Genomic DNA, 24225 nt, shown 5'->3' on the forward strand with positions numbered 1-24225 from the left:
GTTTTCGCTTCTGTGATGGTATCTCAGGCGGTCACCGAATGGCTCAAGGATGTTAAGTGCATCCTGGTGGCGGAATCGGCCCCCCCTGCGGCCCTCGATCTAGTGGATCAAATGTCCCAAGCCGTATTGTATCTGTGATGCGGCTTTGGACGAGGCTCCTTTGGTCGCACGGCTATCTGCGGTAAGGATCGCTATCCGTCGCATTATTTGGCTAAAGAGTTGGTCGGCTGACCACGCCTCCAAGAAAACTGTGTCAGATGTCCCACATATGGGGAATTTACTTTTTGGGGATACCTTGGATGAATTGATCAAGGGTCTTACAGGTGGAAAGAGTACCCTACTGCCCCAAAATTCTAGGGGTAAACAGCCCCGCCCTCGGAGGGGTCCTTCCTTCGAGGCTTATTGGGGGTCCTTACGTGCCTCAGGGTCACAAGAAAAAGGTAAATCCTTCAAGGTCCCCGGGGGGACCAAGAAATCCTGGTAAGTCCAAGACGGGTCAGACCGGCTCGGCGGCCCAGTCCTCCTCCTCCCATCTGAAGGGATGCCCTCACCCGTTGTAGGGGTGGGGGGACGTCTGCGTTACTTTCAGGTACCTTGGTTGTTCAAGATTCGGGACAGATGGGTTCAGGAACTGATTTGCTCAGGTTACAAGATAGTTTCGTTCTCATCCCGCAGACAGATTCTTTCCGTCAAATCTGTCTGCCCCGCGACCGATTAAAAGATCTCAATGGGGGCAGTGCAGGATCTGGTTGCCCAAGGAGTGATTGTGCCAGTCCCTCAGCGGGACAGATTCCACGGATATTATTCCAACCTGTTACTGGTCCCCCAAAAAGAGGGCAATGTCGTCCGATTCTGGACCTCAAGTCCCTGAACCGATTTGTGCGGGTACAGGATGGAGTCCATCCGCTCAGTGGTGATATCCTTAAGTCCAGGAGCCTTCATGGCCTCAGTCGACCTATTTCCTTGATTCACACTTTTATAAAAGGCGTTTTGTCATCTAGCTCCCCCGCGGACGGCTCCATTGCCTCCGGGGGACTTTTGGTTTTGTCCGTTCTACAACGGCCTCACTTTGAGAATATCAGGGAAATAGCTTTGCCTGTGTTGTCCCGAAAAGTTGCCTTTCTGGTAACTGTCACCTCTGCCCGCAGAGTGTCTGAATTGGCGGCGCTATCTTGTCGTTCGCCTTATCTGATTGTTCATAGAGATAAAGTGGTCCTGTGTCCCAATCAGTCTTTTCTTCCCAAGGTGGTATCTGCCTTCCATCTTAACGAAGATATTATTGTTTTACCTTCGCTTTGTGCGAAGCCCAAACATCCCAAGGAATTTGCCTTGCATTCCTTGGATGTGATCCGAGCGGTCAGGGTTTACCTGGCTGCCACGGAGTCCTTTTTGAAAGTCTGATTCCCTGTCTGTCCTTCCCGAGGGACCTCGGAGGGGTTTGGCTGCGTCCGCTGCAACCATTTCAAAATGGATCAGACTATTGTTCAGGCCTATTCAATCAAGGGTCAGGTGCCTTCTTTCCCTGTGAGGGCACATTCTACGAGAGCTATCAGTGCCTCTTGGGCGTTTCGCCACTTGGCTTCTGTGGCTCAGGTGTGCAAAGCAGCGACTTAGTCGTCGGTGCACACTTTTCACTAAATTTTATAAACTTGACGTGATGGCATCTTAAGATGCTTCCTTTGGCCGCAAAGTTTTGAGTGAGGCAGTTTGAAGAGATATGTTTCTTATCTCTCTTATTGGGTGTTTTTTGGTTTGAGGTTTAGCTCCTGTTGAGCTTTTGTTGCCCTGTTGGCGCAGTGGTTTTTTGTTTTTTCCTCTGGCCCAGTTGACACGTTGCCTTTTTCCTAGTAGGTTGTGTCTTCCCACCCCTCAAACCTGCACTGCTTTGGGACGTTCCAATAGTGAAGGCTGATTGGACTGGGCTGCGACTGTTAGAGGACGTAAGAGAAAATAGTTTTTGTAAGAACTTAACCATAAAACTTTTCTCTGAGTCCTCTGACAGTCGCAGCCCCCCGCCCCTCTGAATTTTTTCTTGGGGTTGATGCCTTCTGCTACTGCTTGCTACAAAACAGAGCATGGAATGAGGTGAGCAGGGTAATGTATGGGGGACAGCCCCTAGGGTGTGTCAAGTGTAAAAGTCTTGTTGTGTTAACTTTTTCACTGCCTAGCTACTTCGGAGGTTGCCATTACACATTTACTAAGTTCTACCCTGTAGATGTTTATGCTTCTGTAGATGCCAGTTAATTGGCAAAAGGCTTGTAGTAGTGTTCGCAACCTCCTCCCCCCCCCCCTTTCCCATTTTGTTTTTGGGGTCTGGACCAGTGTTGTCCTGTTGCTGTGTTGCTTACCCCTCATGTTCAGTGCTTTGGAACAGGTCAAGTAGTCATGAATGTGTCCTGTGATGTAGGATTAGGAAATTAGGCTTTATGGTTCACCTGAAACTGAGGCCTAGCCAAGCTTGGCAGCAGTTATGCCTGGGTGGAGATTCCTGCCTTTTTTGGCCAGTGTCCATTCACCTGAAGACAGCAGCATAAACAAAGTAGTCAGAGAAATGTGAACTGCTCTGTGTCCTATGATGTACTCTAAGAAAGGGATTTTGCAGGTAAGCTGAAAATCCTAATTTGTGTGCAAGCCTTTGTGAATAGTGATTATGCACAAAGCATAAGAGTTTCCAATTATTAACTTCGCTGTTAGGATACTGATACACACAGAACATTTATTGAACTTTAGAGATCTTTAAATTGAAACAAATCATTTTTAGAAAAATAGTTTGCTAGCTCAGCTCACACTTCAGGGTGTGTTTTATATTAACATGGTCCTTATGATATCACTACACAGGTGAGATGCACTGTTCTGTTGGTGGAAGTCGAAGTGCAACGGTGGTCGCTGATGTATCTGAAACTGTTTTTGACACAGAGATGGGGGAAATAAGGTGGGTATAATATATCAAGTCTGTTGAACATCCCCTAGTTCTGAGAAAATACAATTCTCCCATAAACCTGTGTTGCAGAATTGGTGGGGAAATCCAGTCTATGGTTTGGGATCCGAGTGGAGAGCGGCTTGCTGTGCTACTGAAAGGTTGGTGTCTTGTTATAGACTAACCTGGATTTGAGCCCATTATTGGGTTAAGTGTTTACATTTAAGTACTGTGTCTGCCTTTTCCAGAGAACCCCAATGATGATAAAAGTGAATCTGTGATTGCGGTTTACAGGACAAAGAACAGCCCCATATTTGAGCTACTTCCTTGGTAAATATCTTATGAATGCTGTGAGGGATGTGATCTACTTGACAAGCATGGTTTAAACGTATTGCCTTCAGCTATGTATGTCTAAATGTGATATAGGAAAATGGGAAAAATATGATTTTACTGCCTTCAGTTGTGATATTTTTCTATGCTAGGCTATGAGCAATTACTGTATGATTTAAAGGATAAGTTCACCATTTCAAGTAAAAATACCAAATGCACATCTTTTTGCATTTAAAATTTTTTTTCCTGCTGAAGCATTTGAAAATACAGGAAATTGTGAATGAATGAAGCGACCGTGTGGGTTGATCCCCATACAGCCATGCGGTTTTCAAATTGTGACAGCAAATGCGGGGAGAAGATCCAACGCCCACACTGAGAGGGGAGAGGTGGCACCCTAAATATGGATGGCACATGTAACATGTTCCAAAATGTAAACTTAGCCTTTAAAGAGGAATTCCAGGTAATATTTTTCATACATACAATAGTTAATTGGTATATACTATACCTGGCTGATGCCCCTTAGAACCTGGTAATCCCTGAAGTAGACACTGCTACGCCAGTGATCTCCACTCACTTCCTGTCCCAAGCTGAGCTGCTGGCCTATTGCATTGTGAACACAGGCGGTCAGCTGATCAGCATGAGCGCCATTTCGAGAATGCTTTGCACTGCCCACCTTTCCACCTCTTCCAGTCAGGGAATGTTGTGCATTTATTCAGGCGATGCAAAGCATTCTGAATGGTGCCCATGCTGAGCGGCTCACATCTTGAGCTTGTAATGCAGCTGGCCAGCCGCTCAGCACAGAACCTGAAAGCAAATGGAAATCATTGGAGTAGCAGTGTCTACTTCAGTGATTTCCAGCTTCCATGGGCATTGGCCGGCTATGGTATATATACAGTTTAACATTGATCCCATCTGAACCAGCGATACTATGTAAAAATATACTGTACCCTGAGTTCGGCTGTAAAGTTTGTCTTTGCTGACCTCCCCTAAAATTCTAGTTGCCTGTGACCATTACACTCTGACTTTAATAATTTTAATATTTGAGTCACAGATCCAGAACAGGTATGAACCTCAGTAAAGTCAAAATACAGTACCTGCAGTACAAAGCTGCTGTTAGTGAGTGGTAAAGTATCAAAGTCACAGGCAGCTAGCATTTTCTAACTGTTCATCACAGGACACAGAGCTTGAATATTTATGACTAAATGTGTTATGCTGACCCCCCCCCCCCTTAAATTGAATTGACATTGGCCTAAAAAGGCAAAAACCCTGCCCAGGCATAAGCTCTTCCAACTGAACTAAGCGTCAGTTTTTTGCTAGTGTCGTGGGATGATAAATATGTCTCCTAAGATCTCTTTCATGGGCTTTTTTCCCCTCTATAGCTGGGCCTGTTCCTTACAACCCTGACAGTAGAGAAATGGGCTCTACCTGGGATCAGTTGCTATGACCAGCAGGCCAAGGGGTGAGGACTGTACCCGGACCCTGTATGCAACAGGGATGTCCTGTAATGTCTGGTGGTCGGCGCTGGACCCTGCAGGCACTAATCTCTGCTGTACAGTGTAGCCGATGACCTCTCTTGCGGAGTGCTGTACAGGTCAAGGGCAATGGTCTGCCTGGAGCGGGGGTCGAGTCCCTGAAGGCCCTGTGGGACACACGCTGTGATGGGTTAAGATTAGGAATGCTTTCCCTGCAGCTATGTGCATACTATCTGTACATGGGTGGGCACAATTTTCTCCTCGTGCATGCAGTACACCTATCTTGTTGGACCTGAGCTACGCAATGTGATACCAGACTGCAGTACATGATTAGTCTGCCTACAGCCCTATGTAGCATTGCTGCTTACTTATTCAGGTGCAGCAAGTGTTGAGACTTGTCTGTTGCTGGTGAATGTGTGCTCTGGCTTAGGCCAGTACTCCACTAAGCTGAGTGGCCACTTCCTTCTGGGGTTCCCTAGCCTGTTTAACCCTCAGGAAACTATGTCCTAGTGAAGAAATGAAGGGAGGATGACCATTCCCTCAATTGAGTAGGGAGGACCCCTCCAGTTCACCTAGTAATGGCTTCCCAAAGGGTAGGATTAGCCATGAATCCCTGCACTTATCTGGTATTTCCACTGTTTTGTAGGTGCAATTCTCCACTTTACTGGCTTCTAATCCCTTTTTGGGGATGAGGCTTTGGAGGAAATTGCTCCAGTAGGGGGAAGCTGTTGAGGATCAAGAATCCTCTTTGAATAAGTCCTAGGAGGAATCCAAGGATCCAGGGCTGTCTGAGACACAGAAGCCCACTATGGGCTTCCTAGTGGACCACTGCAGAAATCCTCTTCTGAAAAAATCATTGGTTTTGGGTTCTGATATCCGCCAAAAATTCACAAATCCTTTCCAGTACACATTTCTAGCTAGCAAGAAATCATGTATGCCATTTGGGCTCAGCTGATAAAAATGTTTTCACTGCCAAAGTAATTCGCTCACCAGTACCCCTCGGGGTTGGGGTTTTTACAAGAAATTGTGTTCTTCAGCTGTTGACCCGGCTATTTCATGCTTAAATAGGATCCTGGTCTTTAAAGCGGAGTTGCACCCAAAAATGGATCTTCCACTATTTTGCTTCCCCCCCCCCTCCGGTGCCACATTTGGCACCTTTCAGGGGGGAGGGGGGGGGAACGGGTACCCGTTTTTGACAGGTACCCCTTCCCCGCTTCCGGGACACGGGCCGCGGTGCAGTGTCCCGGAAGTTCGCCCCCTCCTCCTTCCCCCTGCCGCCGAGCCAATAGGAATGCGCAGTACGCTTCGCGCATGTGCAGTAGGGATCCGGCCGTGAAGCCGCAAGGCTTCACGGCCGGGTTCCATTTCCCAGAATGGCGCAGCAGCACCCGAGAGCCGATACCAAAATCGGCTTCAGGTGCCGACATCGCTGGTCTCCAGGACAGGTAAGTGTCCTAATATTAGAAGTCAGCAGCTACAGTATGTGTAGCTGCTGACTTTTAATTCTTTTAGGGGGAAGGCGGAACTCCTCTTTAAGCATGCCTTGGATAAGAAGTTAGAGGCTCTCTTTAAGGTGTCGTCCTTCCTGGTAGAAGCGACTCTACAGTCTGCAGTGGGAGTTTTTCAACACCTTGATGACTGGGGAAGCATATGCTCCATTCCAGAAAATCAGATTTAAAAGCTCCTGCTATTTGGCAGCACAGGGAAGAGCCTTGCATTTCTCATAAAATGCCTCCATAAGCCAAATTTCCTGCTTGGGCAATGGGCATCAAGTCTGTCCATGTAAAAAGGATCCTATGGCTCAAACGACGGTCAGTGAAACTTCTCTTCAAATGTTTGGACCATCCTTGGACTCTTCTATCAAAGGTGACTGTGGAGGAAAAGCACGTTCTTAACCCTTAAGAAGGCGGCAAACGTGACGGGTCAAAAACCAGTAATGCCTTTGGAATCTAAGAAGAGTTCCTCTCTTTGGTAACCAACTTCGGGCTTGAAACATTGAAGCCCACGTTTCGGTTCTGTAAGAATAGCTGGACTCCCGAGTCCTCTGGTTCTGAAGGCAAATATTCCTTACAGTGAAGGTGTCTGAACTTGCGCAGGTGGGGGGATATCTATGGGCCTTTGTGGCTGCCTGCACTCAGGAAGTCACCACTGACCTAGGTCTTCAGTGTGGTGTCCAGAGGCTTCAAGCTACAAAGGGGGTTTTGCTGCTTTCCTTCTCCACACTTTATACACTCAAGGAAATCTTAGGATCTACAAAGAGTGGTTTTCTTTGAAACCCTAGAGAGACTGCTGTCCCAGGGGGGCATTGCTGTTAGTGGCAGAGAAAGGAGTCTCACAGCTTTATATCCAAACTGCATGGTTCCCATATCAAATATAGACAACTGGCCCATTCTGAACCTCAAAGGTCTCAACTAGGTAATGAAACTACAAAAATTCACAATATATTCCATCTGGTTGGTAATTGCTTCGCTACATCAGGGGACTTTCTAGTGTCTACCTGCACATCCTGAGTTGCTGGCCTCACCAACTGTTTCTGTGATTCACAGTTGAGGTCACCACTATCTGTTTGTACCTTGCCTTTAGGCCTGCCCATAGTCCCCAGGGTGTCTTACCAAGTTCTGTGAATGTTGTAAACCCATGGTATCCCCATAGTGAGGTAACTGGATGACTTTCTTCTCAGGGAGTGATCAACTCAGAAACTGACGTACAGCAGAGACAGTACAGGTCTTGGAGAGCTTTGGCTGAATGCTGAATACTGAACCTTCAAAAGTTGGCCTTTGTTCCAGCTCAAATCCTAGAGTACTTCGGCTTAATCCTCAATATGGCTTACGTGAATGTACTGCTCCTGCAGGAAAAAATACTTTCCTCTTTGATCACAAGTGAAGTCCCTAAGGTTGTGGTGAAGTCCCTCGATTCGGGCCTGCATGAAGCTGCCGAGGAAGATGGTAGCCACCTTCAATGCAGTCCCCCTATGCCCAGTTTCGCTCTATAGCCCTTTAGCTCTGCATTGTATAAATATGGGACAAACATCAGGAGTCCTTGGATCAGAAGATGCATCTAACTCCCAGACTAGATCTTGAGCAATATGGCTGGCTTTCCTACACTGGTTTCCCTGTCAGGGTGCAGCTGATTTAATGCTGTGGAATACATCAGCCATCAAGGAGGGACAAAAAGTCACAATGCTCTGGAAGATGCAAACCTAATCTTGTCTTGGACAGAACTTTGTTCCAGCCATCTCTGCTGCACCCATTCCAGGCATGGAAAATTGGCGGGCAGACTTTCTCAGCCACCAGCAGCTGAATCCGGGAGAATGGGCTACAAGGAAATCACAGAGATTTGTCTGTGGTTAGGGTTACTATATGTGGATCTGTTGGCTTCCAGATTCAGCAACTAGACAATATATATAGTGATGTGAAGTGTTGTGCTGCTCCAACTTTGGCATCAATAAAATAAAACAATATTTCTCTATTGTTCATTGATGGGCGCAGTCTCTGATCTTCATATCAATAGGGTTATACTGCCCCCTACAGGAGTAGGACACTAGGCAGAAAAAAGTTCTGGCTACGCCTATGGGCAGTCCCAGGGGGTATACCCTCTCTCCCCGCTATAGGATGCCAGGTTTAATCTGCCTAATCAGGAGTAAGGACCTAGTTCCTTGCTGGGATCTCTGGTCCTGGCAAAAGTTTTTTTTTTTTTTTTTTTCTAGATAGTTTTTTTTTCTAGTTCACTTTTCGCAGGATTTTTTCCTGTGGGATCTGGGCGACGGGCTGGGTATATAGATCCAGTGGTCACCCCAGCTGGCCAGTGAGCATTCGCAGACCCCAGCTCCACGCTAGGTCAGCCGTGACATAGTCCCACTGGACGGGGACTGCCCCCCCGCGATTTAAATGTCTCGCCAGGTCGCATATGATTGGGTCTAGGCCCGAGTTGCAGCATTCCCCCCACTTCGGCGGAGAGGGGTTCTGTCAGGAGATGGCGCCTGCCTGTTCCTGGTATGGGGAGTAAATGTTTCACCCCCCTCTTCCCTTGGTGGATTTTGGGGTGGTCGTGGGCCCCTCCCTAGGACGGTCAGACCCTCCCAACCCCGGGATCCCCTCTGTCCTGTCACGCACCCCCACCTGCCTGCCCCCCCCCCCTTTACTACTGGGGCTATGTGACGTTTGTTACTACTCCTGGGGGCTGGGGCCGAGCTTTAGGCTGAAGGTGGGGGGGTTGCCCCGGGGACGGACGACCGATTGTGCGGGGGGGTTTAGCTGCTGTCCCAGGGCCCCCTTTCCTGTCAATCCCGTCCAGGAAGCTGGGGGGTCCCCACGAGGGTCCTCAGTAGCTCTGCAGGCCACTCAGGGCCACCATTTTCTTGTAGCCCATGTGCTCTGCAAGATTCGGTGGCCATATTGATACACCTGGCAGCCATTTTGCTGTAGATTTCTAATAGGAATCACTGACAGCCATGTTTTGGGATGTCTTGTTTGGGAATCTTTCTTTCTGGATCAAGATCGCTGCAGACACGTGCTGTGCAGACGTTCTGGGCCTCCTGGTGCATCTTTGGTGAAGGGTGGGGAGTCTGGGGGGTCTCTCTCTCTCTGCTGGGGGTCTTCAGTGCGCTGTGCCGGATCTCTGGGGGCGCTGTAGCACGGTGGGACGTTCTTGGGAAAAAAAAAAATGTTTCAACTTTTGCTGACGGGTTCCCCTGGTGCAACATGGACCCTGCAGAACATGTCACCACCCGACCCCCCCTCAAGGAGGCCGCAGGGCCCTCCTTATCCCAGCTTTCCATAGATGCAATTTCGGCGGTCCTGGAATATTTTGTGTCCCGGGTGGAGGTGGCCTTTAAAGGACGAGGTGCCAAAAAACGCCCTCCGCCTACCCCTGCTTTATTTGATATGTCAGATTCTGAGTCTGATTCAGCTACAACAGATGCGGGTCTCCCTACCGGGTCTACTACCTCACGTCCTGTCTCTTCTGACAGTGAGGATGACATCTCTACCTCCGTCACCGCGCAAGAAAAGGCGTTAGTGGACGCCCTGATTGTATCAGTGCATGAGACTCTAAAGATGGAGGATGCGACTGGGAATGAGGCGCAAGTTACGTTTGACACTCACAAGTCATCCAGAGCGGCAATGGTTTTTCCCTTTCCCACCAAACCTTCCAAAGCGTTCCCCTGGGGTCCCTTTTGCGGAGTCCCTGATAAAGAAGTGGACCCTCTGGTCTCAAGACTGAATAAGGCTACCATGATCCCAGTGGAGGATTCCCCGACCTTTAAGGATCCCCTTTCCTTTAAGGATCTGGTGAAAAGATCCTTAAAGAAAAGACTGAGTCTGTGGTCCGCAATATGTACTCCCTGGCGGGGTCTGCATTAAGACCGGTGTTTACGGTTGCCCTTGTCTCGCAAAGTTTGACTGAATGGGCTAAGTTACTACGCCGTGACCTGGAGGGGAAACCTCTTCCCCCTGCCTTTGAGGAGCTGTTGGACCAGCTGGTGAAGGAGCTGCAATTTGTTTGCGATGCCACGCTAGATGCTGCTCCCATTTTGGGCCGACTGTCAGTTTCAGCAGTAGTCCTCCGGCGAATACTTTGGCTAAAGTGTTGGTCTGCGGGATCAGACTTCAAAGAAGGCCTTAACTGATCTGCCCTTTCAAGGAGATCGCCTGTTTGGGGCTATCCTGGATGACATTATCAAAGGTCTCACAGGGGTTAAGAGTATCTTCCTCCCACAGGCTAACAAGGGTAAGGACCCGCGTCGCAGACGGGCCCCTCCTTTTCAGCACATACGTTTTTTCGTCCCTCAGTCGATAATTCAATGTCCTTCAAGGCCCGCTCATGTGGTTCCAAGCGACCCTGGTCTGGCAAACAAAAATCAAGTTTCTCCAGAACTGAGGACAAGGCCCCTTTGGCCAGAAGGTGCGCCCTCACCCGTATCTGGGGTGGGGGGGCGTCTTTGCCGATTCCTGGACCTGTTGCTGCCCTGGATACAAGAGACAAATGGGTTCACAAGGTCATATGGTCCGGGTACAAGATCGAGTTTCGATCCATCCCACCGGTAAGGTTGTTTCCTTCCAATGTGCGACTGTCCCAAGATCGCTTACAGGATCTCTTTGGGGCAGTACAGGACCTGTTACAACAGGGAGTTATAGTTCTGGTTCCGTGTGCGGAACGTTTTCAGGACTTTTATTCAAACCGGTTTACGGTCCCCAGGAAAGAAGGCAAGGAGCGTCCAATCATGGACCTGAAGGCACTGAATTGCTTTGTGTGAGTTCAAAAATTCAAGATGGAATCCATTTGCACGGTGGTGGCTTCCCTACGTCAGGGGGATTTCCTGGCCTCCATAGACATCAAAGATGCCGACCTTCACATCCCAATATGTGCGAGACATTAATAGTTTCTGCATTTTGCCATGGAAGAGGATAATTTTGTGGCTTTACCTTTTGGTCTCGCCTCTGCTCCTCGGGTCCTCACAAAGGTGTTGGCAACGGTCCTGGCGTTGTTATGACAGCAGGGGATATTGGTCCTGGGTTACCGGGACAATCTGCTTCTCCGTGCGGAGTCTCCCACGGTGCTGGTGACGAATTTGGAGATCACCATGAGAACTCTGGAGGAGTTCGGGTGGATCCTGAACCTTCAGAAGTCGTCCCTTCCATGAGACTGGACTATCTGGGTCTGACTTTGGACTTGTCAGAAACCAGGGCGTTTCTTCCTCCGGAAAAACTACAGACTGTGAATCAGCTGTTGCTGTCCAACAAATGGTCATCCTTTCGGATCTGTATGAGAGTTCTGGGACTGGTAGTGTCGTCCTTCGAGGCGGTCCCCTTCGCTCAATTCCAAAAGAGAATTCTTCAGAAGGAAATCCTTCTCAAATGGAACAAAAATCCAAATTCCCTGGTTAATCAGATTCGGCTGAGCCAGGTGACCAGGGAGTCCCTGATGCTCAAACAAGGGAAATCCTTCCAATATATTGGACAATTGTCACCACAGAAGCCAGTCTGTCCGGGTGGGGAGGAGTTCTCGGCAGGTTTTCTGCTCAGAGTCTGGTCCCTGGAAGAATCCAGGCTACTGGAGCTGAGCGCGATCAGGCTTTGCCTAGTTCACTGGACCGAGTACCTTTTAGGGTTGTCCAGTGCGTATTCAGTCAGACAATGCTACAGCCCTGGCTTATGTCAATCACCAAGGGGGCACCTAAAGTGTCCTTGCTGCCTTGGAAGTGGGCGGCATCCTCCGATGGGCGGAACGCTTTGTTCCAGCTCTCTCCGCTGTTCACATTCCAGGAGTGGAAATTTGGCAGGTGGATTTTCTCAGTCGAGACCTTGGATTCAAGGGGAATGTTCTCTCCATCCAGAGGTGTTCCAGCAATTGTGCCTTCATTGGGGCACTCCAGAAGTAGATCTGTTGGCGTCTCGGATCAACAGGAAAGTGCAGAGGTTTGTGGCCCGTTCTCGGGACCCTCTGGCAGACGCCACGGATGCGCTGGTGGCCCAGTGGGGTCAGTATCAGCTGATGGTATGCCTTCCCTCCATTCATGTTGCTGCCAAGACTTCTTCGCAGGATCGAGGCGGAAGGGATTCTGGTCATTCTTGTGGCTCCGGACTGGCCTCGCCGAGCTTAGTACGTTGACCTGGTCAGGCTAGTCGCAGACACTCTTTGGAGACTTCCTCTCAGGGAGGATCTACTGTCTCAAGGGCCAATCTTCAATCCTGCTTTAGTCGCTGGCTTTGACGGCTTGGCTGTTGAAAGCAAGGTGCTGAAGGACAGGGGTTTGTCTGCTTCAGTGATTCCTACTCTGCTTAAAGTGAGGAAAGCGACTTCTAGGAAGATCTATCATCGTACATGGAAGTCGTATATTGCATGGTGTGAGTCTCTTGGGGTTCCTCCTCGATCTTACTCGAGGCTCGGATCTTGACTTTCCTTCAACGATGAGTTGATCAAAAGTTAGCCTTGAGTACTATCAAGGGTCCAGTTTTGGCCTTGGCAATTTTCTTCCAAAGGCCGCTATCCACCCATTCCTGGGGCGTAGCTTTATTCATGGGGTGCGACACTTGACACCTCCGGTGCGACCTTCGTTGCCACCTTGGGACCTTAATTTGGTGCTGTCGGTTCTCCATAAACCTCCTTTTGAAAGTTTTCGGGAGATTCCTCTGCTTACCTTAACCCAGAAGGTGGCCATCTTTGGGGGCTATTACTTCTGCACGCATGGTGTCGGAACTGGTGGCGTTATCCTGTTCTCTCTATATGGTAGTTTACAGGGATAAAGAGGTGCTTCCTCCGGATCTTTCCTTCCTTCTGAAGGTGTTTTCCACTTAAATGAAGACATCCTGTTACCCTTCTTGTGTCCTAAGCCTAAACACCGTAAGGAAATTGCACTACATACTTTGGATGTGGTTCGGGCACTCAGGGTGTACTTGGTGTCTGAGTCTTTTCGAAAGTCAAGATTCGCTCTTTGTACTCACGGATGGCCCTAAGAAAGGGCTGCCTGCGCCCGCTGCGACTATTTCCAGATGGATCAGGCAGACGGGCGCATTCTACTTGTAGGGTGTCTATGGAAACACTAAAAGTATAGGTGGTTGCCGTTATCCCTGGATACTAGAACTGTGTTGTGTTGGTTCCTCAAACCAAGAGAAATGGAATTGTGTAGGCAAAAAAAATTCTACTTGGACGCTTCGTGCTTCATGGGCTTTTCGCCATCAGGCATCTGTTCGGATTTGCAAGGCGGCTACCTGGTCGTCTCTTCACACTTTCACAGAGTTTTACAAGGTGGATGTGCCGGCATCTGCGGATGCCGCTTTTTACCGCAAGTTTTGCAAGCTGCCGTTTTTAAGGGTGTTTTTTAGTCTCCCTTAAAGGTGTTTAATGTTTTTCAGGTGGGTCTCATCTTGTTGTTCTGATGAGTCATATGTTGCCTTGTTAGTTGTGGTTCAGCCTTGGGGAATTATTTTTCTGCTGTTCCCACCCTCATATTTATGGCACTGCTTTGGGACGTCCCTACTGATATGAAAATCAGAGACTGCGTCCGTCAATGAACGATGGAGAAAATTTGGATTTTTGTCTTACCATAATATTATTTTCTCTGATGTTCATTGACTGACCCAGTACCCGCCCCTCTTTTGATTTGGGTTGGTATTGTTTTCTCTGACACTGCTTTAATACAAAACTGACATCCTTTAGCAGGGAGAGTATATACCCCCTGGTACTGCCTATAGGCGTAGCCAGAACTTTTTTCTGCCTAGTGTCCTACTCCTGTAGGGGGCAGTATAACCCTACTGATTTGAAGAGACTGTGTTCGTCAATGAACATCAGAGAAGAGGATTTTACGGTAAGACAAAAATCCATTTTATTTATGCATCAAGAATGAAAATGCAGAAAAATACCAAAAAAAAATATTTCATTCATTAGAATATACATTTAGTGTGCAATGATAGTCTCCTATATGGTGGTTTTAGGTGAATATCTCACAAAGCCTCTAGCCTCTCAGATTATAGATGTTCCCTATGAGTAATATAGGTCAAAAAGCACTCTTACCCCTTTTCGGTATTAGGATTCCCTATTTTCCTCCTCATGCTGCGGTATCAATACCTTGGTATATGCCCTTTTAAGGGAATAGAAAAACCTCTCGCTCCACTGGCAGCAATATCTGAAAGCTCAAGATAAGATGATGACTCTCATTGTGCAGTATTTCACAAGGATTAGGGTTTTTCTAAAAAGTAGTTCTAACTCCCCACAGTAGGAGGAGGCGGCGCTGCGCTGCGAGAAGCCGGAAACTGGAACCAGGAACGTGTGTGTGTGTGTGTGTGTGTGTGTGTGCGGGCAGGCAGCGTGCTGTGTGCCAAGAGAGGAGGAGGAGGAGAAGGTGCTGCGGGGGGAGCCGGAGTGAGTGCGGGAGATTTCGGGGAATCGAGGTGACCGGGGGGAACCGAGGTGACCGGTGACTGAAGTCACTGATCGGCGGGGGGCAGCGGCGGAGGACCCAGAGGGACTGAAGGAGGACCACGACGTGAGTAGGTGACCGATCAGCTGATCGGCCACTGGGGGAAAGTCAGAGGGAATAGTCTTTGACTATAACTGTACTGTGACTGACTGTAACTGTACTGTAACTGACTATAACTGTAGAGTGATCTGCGATCTGGGACTGACTGACCGAGCTCTGCGACTGACAGCGATCTGTGGCTGACTATGCTCTGTGACTGACCGTGCTCTGCGACTAATAGCGACCTGTGACTGACTGACCCTGCTCTGTGACTGATAGGGATCTGTGACTGACCGTGCTCTGCGACTGATAGTGATCAATGACTGACTGACCGACCATGCTCTGCGACTAATAACGATCTGCGATTGACTGGCAGTGCCCCGTGACTGACGGTGCCCCGTGACTGACTGAGCGTGCTCTGCGACTGAGTACCTGGGAAGACTGGTAAGCATCTTAGCGACTGGTGAGTATCTTGGCGACTGGTGAGTACCCCAGGTTTAGTACCAGGGGTGATAGAGGTAGTGTAAGGAATAGCAGGTCGTTACCATTATTCCCATAGAGTAGTGGGTAATAATGTCCGACAGGATTGGGGATGCCACTCAGTGCACTTCTTGCTCCATGTATGCGTTCCTTGATGAACCAATCGAGGGCGAATACTGCTGTGCAGGATGTGTGCGACTTGTTTCTCTGGAAGCCCAGATCCTGGATCTAGAAAACATAGTGGCGACACTGCGTAGCATCAACAACCTGGAAAGGAGCTTGGACATTACCCATCAGGGGCTGGCATGGAGGAGTAGAGGAGACGCAGGCATCAGAGGTAGGCAGTTGGGTGACCTTTAGGAAGGGTAGAGGGATGAGGGTCAGGGAGGCCAGTCCTGAGTTGGTACACCCTAACAAATTTGCCAAGTTGGAAGTTGAGGGGATATCAGCTCAGGGGTGGCAGTGCTGGAGCAGACGCCCTCCCCCAGCTGCCAGGGGAGTGGTGGCTCCAGGAAGAAGGGGGGCCGAGATTCAGGAAAGGTTAGACAGGTTGTGGTAGTTGGGGACTCAATCATCAAGAGGACAGAGAGGGCAATCTGTCGAAAAGATTGCGGTAGCCGGACAGTATGTTTAACGGGAGCTCGAGTTCGGCACATCGTGGATCGGGTAGACAGATTATCGGGCTGGGCTGGGGATGACCCAGCAGTCATGGTGCACGTGGGCACTAATGACCAAGTAAAAGGAAGGCGGAGGATCCTAAAGAATGATTTCAGGGACTTAGGGAATAGATTGAGGACTAGGACCTCCAAGGTGGTTTTCTCTGAAATACTCCCGGTACCTCGAGCCACACAGGAGAGGCAGAAGGAGCTTAGGAAACTTAACAAGTGGCTGAGGAATTGGTGTAGGAAGGAGGGGTTTGGGTTCCTGGAGAACTGGGCTGACTTCTCAGTCGGCTACCGGCTCTTTAGTAAGGATGGGCTGCACCTTAATGGGGACGGTACAGCTCTTTTGAGGAGAAAGATGGCCACCAAGTTGGAGGGGCTTTTAAACTAGGAGACGGAGGGGGGGGGGGAGCTCAGGAGTAGAGTCAGGAGGGAGCAAAGGACAGAAGTCAGTAGTAGAGCCAGCAGCGACAGTAGTTCATAACGTCAATTGGGGGGTCTGTGCGGGGAAAAAACCTCAGACCAAACAGGAATAAACATAATCACCATTCACGATTAACTCCCACAAAATTAGGAGGGGTATATGCTAATGCCAGGAGCCTAGCTAATAAAATGGATGCGTTGGAAATGTTAGTACATGAGGAAGACATAGACCTTGTGGCAATAACGGAAACTTGATTCGACCCCTCACATGGCTGGCTGGCCAATATCCAAGGGTATTCTGTGTACCGGAAGGACAGGGTAGGAAAAAGAGGGGGAGGGGTATGTCTCTATGTCAAGAACAATGTAAGGGTGATAGAGAGGAGTGATATTACAGAAGGGATGAGTATGGAGTTAGAATCCGTGTGGGTAGAACTCCATAGGGAAGAAGAAAAGGGAAAAGTTATTGTGGGGGTTTGCTATAGGCCACCCATCCAAAGGGAGGAGGTAGAGCTGGAATTTATATCACTGTTGGGTAAAGTGGCAAAACTGGGATCAGTCATCATATTGGGGGACTTCAATTATCCCGACATTGACTGGGAAGAGGGGACTACACACTCACAGAAGGCCCGTCTATTCACGGACACCTTACAGGACAACTACATGTCACAGTTGGTGGATTCTCCTACTAGAGAAAATGCAGTCCTGGATCTATTGATCTCTAATGACCCAGACCTAATCTCGGAGGTAGGAGTCCAAGACAACCTGGGCTCTAGCGATCACAGGATGATCGCATTTAGCGTAAATAACAATATAACAAGGCAAGTGGGGAACATAAGAACCCTAAACTTCAGAAGGGCAAACTTTCCAAAATTGTGCTCATTGATCGAAAGGGTAAACTGGGACCAAACCCTGGGATCACTGATCACGGAGGAAAAATGGAAATGCTTTAGGAACATATTAAACAAATACATCTTGCAGTGCATTCCTATGGGAAATAAATTTAGAAGAGACCAAGCCAAACCAAAAACTTATTAGTGGAAAAAAATGGCCTTCAAGAAATATAAATCAGAGGGCACAGTATCGGCTTGCGAGCAATACAAGAAGGCAAATAAGAAAAGTAAATACGAAATCAAAATGGCTAAAATCAACTTTGAAAGACAAATAGCGGAGGATAGTAAAAAGAACTCAAAGAAATTCTTTAAATCAACAGCAAAAAAGCTAGGGCAGAGCATATTGCACACATAATTAACGATGATGGGAGGATGGTTACAGAGGACACTGAAAAAGCAACCGTGCTGAACGCTTTTTTCTCGTCAGTCTTCACACAGGAAAAGGAGGGGTACACTGACCACCACTGTATGGTTAGTAGTAATACACAGGTTTTGCCGCTATGGCTACCAGAGTTTGAAATCAGGGAAAGGCTGGATAAAATTAACACAAACAAATCACCAGGCCCTGAAGGCGTACATCCGAGAGTACTCAAAGAACTCAGTAAGATTATATCTAGACCACTGTTCCTGATCTTTGCTGACAGTATTATGACAGGAAATGTACCAGGGGATTGGAGGAAAGCTAACGTGATACCGATATTCAAAAAGGGGCAGAGGCATATCCTGGGAAATTATAGGCCTGTCAGTCTGACATCGATAGTATGTAAACTTCTGGAGGGGATAAGGGACTATATCGTAGAGTTTGCTAAAGACAATATCATCATCAGCAGTAATCAGCACGGGTTTACAAATGGGCGTTCTTGTCAAACCAATCTCTTAACATTCTACGAGGAGGTGAGCTAGATAGGGGCAGACCAGTGGATGTGGTGTACCTGGATTTCGCTAAGGCGTTTGATACAGTTCCCCACAAGCGCTTAATTTATAAAATAAGGTCTGCAGGAATCGACCGCAGGGTTTGCTCTTGGATACGGAACTGGCTAAAATGGGGTGTCCAAAGGGTGGTAATAAACAGCGCATACTAAGACTGGTCTGAGGTGGTAAGCGGGGTCCCCCAAGGCTCAGTCCTGGGACCAACCTTGTTCAATTTATTCATAAACAGCATTGAGGACGGGATCAGTAGTTCGATATCAGTTTTTGCAGATGATACAAAATGGGCAGAGCAATAACTGCACAGCATGAAGCAGATATCCTACAGAATGACCTGGACAAAATAACAAGCGGCAGCTGCCAAAGCCAGCAGAATATTAGCATGCATAAAGAAAGGGATGCATTCCAGAGATAAGACTATAATCCTTCCACTTTATAAAACTCTGGTCCGACCACATCTGGAGTATTCTGTCCAGTTTGTCGCCAGTCCTCAGGAGGGATGTGTTGTGTTTGGAGCTGGAGAGAGTCCAGAGAAGGGCAACTAAACTAATTAAGGGATTGGAGGACCTTAATTATGAAGAGCGTCTGCAATCGCTTGATTTATTCTCCCTGGAGAAGAGACGCCTGAGAGGGGACATGATAGCAATTTATAAATATCTCAATGGTGATCTCGGCATAGAAAAACAGCTATTCAGTCGAAGGGATTGCTTGAGGACTCGAGGGCATACAATGCGATTAGAGGAGAAGCTTTTTAACCTCAGGCAACGTGGGGGATTCTTTACTGTTAGGGCTACAAGATTGTGGAATTCTCTAACCACAAGAGGTGGTTTCTGCTGGAAGTATGGTGGCTTTCAAAAGACTCTTAGACGTACATCTCAAGGATCAGAACATTCAGGGGTATGTGAGATGATTACGACCACACACACCTACACAGGTTGAACTGGATGGACTATTGTCTTTATTCAACCTCACCTACTATATAACTATATAAAATTAACGTGCATTACCTGGTGTAATTATTTACTGGTGCTCTACAGAGGAAACACTTATTAAAGGTTCAGTATCTAAAATGGGTGCTGTCAGTCCTGTTTGCAACGTCACCCGGCTGCATCCATACGCATATCGTCATAGATCATATAACTTCAGGGGCATTCAGATGTTGCTACTGGTGAAGTGAGAGGTCTTTCCTTTCCCTTAAAGAGGCACCTAACAAGATATTGATACCGAGGCATAAGGAGGAAAATTGGGAATCCTTCAATTGATTGTAAAGGCAGAAGGTTTTTTTTAATCTTAATCCATTTTATGCATTAGGATAAAAAGCATTCTGTGTGCAGTAGCCCCTCTAATATCTACTTGAGGTCCCTCAATGTTGCAGGAGTGCCTCAGCTACCTGGGACTAGCCTCCTCCTGCTGTTGTCAATCAAAGTCAGTTGGCCAATGAGGAGAGAAAATTGACGGGGCTGGGGTGCTGCCCCGTGTCTGAGTGGACACAGGGAGCTGTGGCTCAGCTTGGGTACCCGCATAGCAAACTGCATGCTGTGGGGCACTCAACAGGAGGGAGGGGTCAAGAGCACAGAAGAGGGACCCGAGAAGAGGAGGATCCATTACAAAACCCTTACACAGGGCAGTTAAGTATAACCTATTTGTTTTTAACTAAAAAAAAAAACTGAATTTTTGTAAAATCTTACCGTAAAATTCCTTTCTCTGAGTCCTCTGACAGTCGCTGCCCACTCAGTCAGTCTTCACCAATGGGTATTGACCTCTTATCCATAGGAGCAAGCTAGGCATAAGACTTGTTAAAAACAAAGTAATTTACATAGACACACCTGTCGGGGGCTGTCCCACTGGTCCAATACCCCCCTGCTATCAGCATTCCCAACTCAGTTTGGTAGCAAGCAGTTAAAATCCAAAAGAACCCCAACAAGAGGGGCGGGGGGGGGGCGACTGTCAGAGGACTCGGAGAAAGCAATTTTACGGTAAGATTTTACAAAAATTCCGTTTTCGCTTACGTCCTCTTGACAGTCGCCGCCCACTCATTCAGTCTTCACCAATGGGATGTCCCAAAGCAGTGTGGACATGAGGGGTGGGAAGCGCAACTGTCACAAGGCAACGCAGCACCCAGGTCAGAGAAAGGAACCTTATCTGAACAGAAAAGTAAAAACTCTGGGTAACAGAAAAACTCAACTGGAGTTTTTCCTCAACCCAGGAAAGCAAATAAAGGGGAAAAAACAACCCCAACAGACGGGGACCGGCCAACGCCATGGCCCCCACAAGGCACTGCCGCACACAGAACTTTGCGGCCAAAGGAGGCATCCGCTGATGCCAAAACGTCAAGTTTGTAGAATTTGGAAAAGGTGTGCACGGACGACCAAGTCGCTGCCTTGCACACCTGGGCCACCGAAGCCTGATGTCGGAAAGCCCATGACGCACTCACCGCTCTGGTAGAGTGCGCCTTGACAGGAAAGGGCGGCACCCGTTCCCTAATTGAATAGGCCTGTACAATTGTCTGTCTGATTTATTTTGAAATAGTCGCCGCAGACGCAGCCATACACTTCCGAGGGCCCTCGGGAAGGATGAAGAGAGAATCCGACTTCCTGAAGGATTCAGTAGACGCCAGGTAGACCCTGATCGCCCGGACGACATCTAAGGAATGTAAAGCAAATTCCTTAGGATGCTTAGGGTTCGCACAGAGCGAAGGCAAAACAATGTCCTCATTAAGGTGAAAATCCGAAACCACCTTAGGAAGGAAGGACTGGTTAGGTCACAAGACTACCTTGTCCCTATGAACCACCAGGTAAGGGGAGCGGCAAGACAGAGCCGCCAACTCCAACACTCTGCGGGGAGATGTGATCGCCACCAGAAAGGCAACCTTTCAAGACAGCACAGGCAGAGGAATCTCCCTGATGTTCTCAAAGGGAGGCCGTTGCAAAATGGACAGGACGAAATTTAAGTCCCAAGGAGGTAAAGGCGCTCTCCTAGGAGGAGCCAAATGACGCACACCTTGAATAAAGGTGCGTATCAAAGAGTTTGATGCCAAGGGGCACTGGAAAAGGACAGTGCCAGTGCAGACAACTGACCCTTAATCGTGGTCAGCGCATTACGCTGGTCCACACCAGTTTGCAGGAAGGCCAGCACCCTCGCCACCGAAAAGGAGCGAGGGTGGATGCCCCTGGATTCACACCAGGCAAAATAAGCCTTCCAGGTACAGTAATAGATCTTACCAGACGAAACCTTCCTAGCATTAAGCAGCATAGGAATGACCGCCGACGAGAGCCCCCGATCTCTCAGGACCTGGCTTTCAACAGCCACGCCGTCAAAGCCAGCGACTTTAAAGCAGAATGGAAGATCGGCCCCTGAGACAGCAGATTGTCTCGTAACGGGAGCCGCTAGGGAGGCTCTACGACCAGTTGCATGATGTCCACGTACCAAGACCAGCGCGGCCAGTCCGGGGCCACCAGAATCGCCAACTTCGGTTCAGAGACCAACCTGCGAAGGAACCTGGACAACAACTGAATTGGGGGAAAGGCATAGATCAGCTGATACTGATCCCAAGGCACCACCAGCGCGCCCAAGGCGTCTGCCAGAGGATCGTGCGATCTTACCACGAACCTTCCCACTTTGTTGTTTAGCCGGGACACGAACAGATCCACATCCGGGGATCCCCATCTCGCACACAGCATCTGAAACACCTCCAGGTGCAGGGACCATTCCCCCTGGTCCAGGGTCTGGCGCCTCAGATAATCGGCCTGCCAATTTTCCACACCCGGAATGTGAACTGCCGAAATCGCCGGGACGTGAGTCTTGGCCCAAGACACAATCTTGGTCACCTCCTGGGCCGCCCGGGCACTCCTGGTGCCCCCTTGGTGATTGATATAAGCCACCGCAGTGGCGTTTTCCGTCTGCACCCGCACAGGGCGGCCCCGAAGCTGATCCGACCAACAGATCAAGCACAGTCTGATCGATCGCAGCTCCAAGATGTTGATCGGGAGGGAGGATTCCTCCTCCGACCAAGTGCCCTGGGCATGACAGAGTGCCCAGAACGCCACCCCAGCCCGACAGGCTGGCGTCCGTGGTGATCACCGTCCACAACGGCCGAAAAGACTTCCCCCTCCACCATGGCCGGAGACTGGAGCCACCACAGAAGATCCTCTCTTGTTTGGCGACTCAAAGATATCCTCTTTTCCAAGGACTGAGGAAGGCTGTCCCACCTGGCCAGGATCGCCGCTTGGAGAGATCGTGTGTGGAACTGTGCAAACGGTATCGCCTTGAAGGCTGACACCACCAACCCCAGGGACCGCATGCAGGTCCTGAGTGATGAGGAATCATTGTCCCTGAGGGACCTGACTTCGTTCTGCCGAAGGACAAGCTCCGGACCATGCAGAAAGACTTTCGCTTGGGCGGAGTCCAGAACCATTCCCAGGTAAGGGAGACTAACAGAAGGGGACAATGTCGACTTCTGAACATTGATGGTCCACCCGAACTCTTGGAGCGTCTGAACCATAGTCGACAGATCGCGTAACAGACTCGGGCTGGCACTCGATCTTAACAGGAGATCGTCCAGATATCCCAAGATCGCAACTCCCTGCGCCTGTAACAGGGCCAAAACAGGAGCCAGCACCTTGGTAAACACCCTCGGAGCCGAAGCGAGACCGAAAGGTAACGCCACAAACTGATAGTGTTCCTCCGCGATTGCGAACCAGAGGTACCTATGATGACCCTCGAATATGGGGATGTGTAAATATGCATCCTTGATATAGATGGAAGCCAGGAAATCTCCCGGGCTCAGGGAGGCTACCACCGAATGGAGGGATTCCATGCAAAATTTTTTAACCTGCACGAAGCGGTTCAGAGCTTTCAAGTCCAGAATCGGACATGCCTTGCCCTCCTTTCTGGGCACAGTGAACAGATTGGAATAAAACCCCCGAAATCTGTCCCGATGCGGCACCGGGACGATAACCCCCTGGGCTAGGAGATCCTGAACCGCCCGATGAAGATCTTGCAAACGATCTGGGGTCAAATGAAGATTTGACGTAAAGAACCTGTCCGCTGGCCGCAAAAGGTATTCGATCTTGTAACCTGATCGAATGATTTCCTGAACCCACCTGTCCGAGATCCGGAACAGCCAAGGCTCGAGAAAACCGCGCAGTTGTCCCCCCCACCCTTGGAACGGGTGAGTGCGTCCCTTCAGGTCGAGTCGGACTGGGCCGCCGCGTCGACGTGGACGGCTTTTGACTTGCCTGCCCAAGGCTTCCTCTGGCCCCCATGGCCTTTGAAGGGTTTCCCCTTGCCCTGTGCTTTGAAAGCACGAAAGGACCCCTGATTTGGTTTAAAGGAAGGGCCTCGCTTACCGCGGAAAAACTTACCCTTGGGATTCTGAGGCAGCAGCGTGCTCTTGCCCCCAGTGACCCCTTTAGCCAATTCGTCCAGGGAATCCCCAAAAAGGCGAGTCCCCGCATAAGGGATGTCAGAGACACCGTCTTCCTGGAAGTTTGGTCAGCCGACCAGCTCTTCAGCCACACCAAACGACGGGTAAGCACCGCGACACCAGACAGTCGTGCGGCTAAAGGGGCCTCATCTAAGGCCGCGTCACACAGGTACAGAACAGCCTGAATAATCTGGTCTACCATCTCCAAAGTGGTAGAAGGAGCGGAATCAGCCACAAGGGGTGCGTCTGAGCACCTTGGCCCAATCCACCACAGCCTGAGACACCATGACGGAGGCAAAAATAGGTTTCAGCAAGGAGCCCGCCACAATATAGGAGTGACGAGCAAGAGATTCCATCTGCCTATCCATGGGATCCCTGAACACCGGAGAATCCTCCGTGGGCACAAGAGTGGCCTTGTTTAACCTGGACACCGTGTGATCCACCTTAGGGGCCACGGACCAGCGCAAATCCGTAGGAGACACAAAGGGGTAACGGAGTTGAAACCGTTTTGGTACTACAAAATTGCGCTTCAAATTGCGCCATTGTTCGTTCACCGTCTCGTGAAACTCAGCGGGACAAGGAAACACCTGTGCCGCTTTCTGGGTTCTACGGGTCCCAAAGGAGGACCGCTTACCCTGAGGGTTGGGCTCATCCTCTAAATGTAGTGTATCTTTTACAGCGTTAATCAGCGCAGACATAGCAGCGCGTTCTCTGGCCGTCCCAGGGGGGGAATCTTCCCCCCCC

General features: G+C 49.2%; 1 protein-coding gene across 1 annotated transcript in view; it reads left to right on the top strand.

Moving 5' to 3' along the window:
* Positions 1 to 24225, top strand: part of AAAS (aladin WD repeat nucleoporin) — a 112756-nt gene that overhangs the window by 80364 nt on the left and 8167 nt on the right. The window contains exons 13-15 of the mRNA XM_082246790.1: positions 2839 to 2932; positions 3011 to 3078; positions 3166 to 3247. Coding sequence (XP_082102916.1) covers positions 2839 to 2932; positions 3011 to 3078; positions 3166 to 3247 — 244 coding nt within the window. The remainder of the gene's footprint in view (positions 1 to 2838; positions 2933 to 3010; positions 3079 to 3165; positions 3248 to 24225) is intronic.

This window comes from Pelophylax lessonae, assembly GCF_965119305.1.
Source record: "Pelophylax lessonae genome assembly, chromosome: 2".
Taxonomy (NCBI): domain Eukaryota; kingdom Metazoa; phylum Chordata; class Amphibia; order Anura; family Ranidae; genus Pelophylax; species Pelophylax lessonae.